Genomic DNA, 2,183 nt, shown 5'->3' with positions numbered 1-2,183 from the left:
GGGCGCGGCGGCGGGCCGGCCGGTGCCGGAGCCGGCGCGGCCGCCGCTGTCACACGACGAGCTGCGGGCCATCATGGGCCTGCCATCGGGCGCGCCGCTGGAGGACCCGTCGTCCCTCGGCGACGGCCAGCTGACTGCGCTGCTGAAGGCCGTGTTTGGCCACACCGCGTTCAGGGGCCGCCAGCTGGAGCTGGTGCGGGCGGTGCTGGCGGGGCGGTCGTCGCTGGGCGTGCTGCCGACCGGGGCCGGCAAGAGCCTGACGTACCAGCTGCCCGCGCTGCTGCTGGACGGTGGGTGTCCGCCGATGGTGGGGCCGAGGTTCCTGGGTGTTGTTGAGGCGCATCCCTGCATAAGGGGGACAGTGGGCCGTTGGCAAGACATGACACACCTGCTCGCAAAGCTCCAGCAATGACTGCCAGCCGCTGCCGACGCCGGCGTTGCTGCGCGGGCCCGGATCCCTGGAAAACTTGAGGCTCGGTGCCACCTGCGCTGCCTGCTGCGCCGCTGCAAAGTGTGCGTTCTGCTCCGTATCTCGCGCCCCCCACCCCACAGGCCTGGTGGTGGTGGTGTCGCCGCTGCTGGCCCTCATGCGCGACCAGCTGGAGCGCCTGCCCCCCGGCCTGCCGGGCGCGATGCTGCAGGGCAGCATGACCCGCCAGCAGGTCGATGACGTCATGGCCCGCGCGGCTTCCGGGCAGCTGCGCCTGCTGTTCGTCGGCCCAGAGAAGCTGGCAAGCGGCGCCGTGCTGGGCGCGCTGAGGGCGCTGCCGGCGCTGCCGTTGGTGTGCGTTGATGAGGCGCACTGCGTGGCGGAGTGGGGGCACGGCTTCAGGCCCGCGTACTTCAGGTGTGGGGCGGGGCTGATCACTGAAGGGGGCGCCCCCTGGGGTGGGGTGGTGGGAGGCTGCCATAGCATCCCGGGGGTGGCCACCGCATGACGAGCCTCCGGTTGAACTCACAGGCTGTCCCTCCCTGGCAGGTTCTGACAAGGGAGGGGGCCCCAGCATGACGTCACCGCCCCCACCTCCCCGTCCCCACCCCCTCCACCCCAACAGGCTGGGCCACCTGCTGCAGCGCGTGCTGCGGCCGCGCTGCGTCCTGGCGCTCACCGCCACCGCCACCGCGCCCACGCGCGAGTGCATCTGCCGCCTGCTGGCGGTGCCGCCGCAGCACGTGCTGCTGGACGCGCCCATGAGGGACAACCTGAGGCTGAGGGTGGAGCACGTCAACGGCGGCAGCAGGGGAGGGGAGATCGCGTCACGCGTAGTCACCCTCGTCACACGCGGTGAGCGGCTGCGTGTGCGTGGCTTGGCGGGCCCTGCCTCATGCGTTGCGGCCGACGCTTTTCAGACGGCATGCCCCTTCTTGGAGCCTGTGCGCGCCACTTTGTGAGGGGCTGACGGCACGTGCTGCACCTCCGCAACATTCTTGTGCGCGCACAATCTGCGTGCGCATGAGCTTACACTTGAAACACAAACACGTACACAGATATACACAACACACACACACACACATACACAACACTCAACACACACCAGGCGAGCTGGCGGGGGCCACCAGCGTGGTGGTGTACTGCGGCTTCAAGGCGGCCGCTGACGCGCTCGCCGCACAGCTGACGCGCAGCGGCGTCGACGCGGCCGCGTACCACGCGGGCAAGAACCTCGCGCAGCGGGAGGCGGTGCAGGTGCGCAGCGGCTGAGCAGACGCCGCTGCCTTGGCGGGGCGCCGCAGCAATGGACTGCTGTGCTGATGGGAACGACAGCTGCTTGGATGCAGCGGGGGAGGAAGGGCTGCGCTGCTCCTTGGCTTGAGCGGCTCGCTTTCCTCCAGAGGGTTTTGCGTTGTTGTGCATCAGATTGTTGTGGACCGGGCCACAGGTGTGACCCCTCCGCTGCCGAGCACCATCACATCAAGTGCCGCCGCTCGCCCACACCAGGCCGCGTTCCTGTCCAACCGGTTGCGCGTGGTGGTGGCCACCGTCGCGTTTGGCATGGTGCGGCGCCAAGGGGTGGGGGGCGCAGCTGCTTGTACGCATGGCGCACCCCAGCTGGGGGTGCCGCCAGCCCTCTCGCCGGCTCCCCTCCCCACACCAAGATGGTGCGTCACACCTGCCGCCTTCAGCCTGCCTGCGCTGCGTTCCCGCAGCTCCAGGTCCCCTGACTCAGCCCATCCCGGCCCACCCC

General features: G+C 70.0%; 1 protein-coding gene across 1 annotated transcript; it reads left to right on the top strand.

Annotated features, from left to right (window-relative positions):
* Positions 1 to 73: 73 nt before the first annotated feature.
* MNEG_16558 (ATP-dependent DNA helicase Q4) lies at positions 74 to 1,699 on the top strand (the record flags this gene model as incomplete). The annotated part of the gene is made up of 4 exons (XM_014034972.1): positions 74 to 290; positions 553 to 847; positions 1,056 to 1,285; positions 1,539 to 1,699. 4 exons carry the CDS (start codon positions 74 to 76, stop codon positions 1,697 to 1,699), a joined length of 903 nt encoding a protein of 300 aa, XP_013890426.1.
* Positions 1,700 to 2,183: the final 484 nt, after the last annotated feature.

This window comes from Monoraphidium neglectum (assembly GCF_000611645.1).
Source record: "Monoraphidium neglectum strain SAG 48.87 unplaced genomic scaffold scaffold06514, whole genome shotgun sequence".
NCBI classification, from domain to species: Eukaryota; Viridiplantae; Chlorophyta; class Chlorophyceae; order Sphaeropleales; family Selenastraceae; genus Monoraphidium; species Monoraphidium neglectum.
The sequence above is the reverse complement of the archived record's forward strand: the minus strand, read 5'-3'. Positions and strand labels throughout refer to the sequence as shown.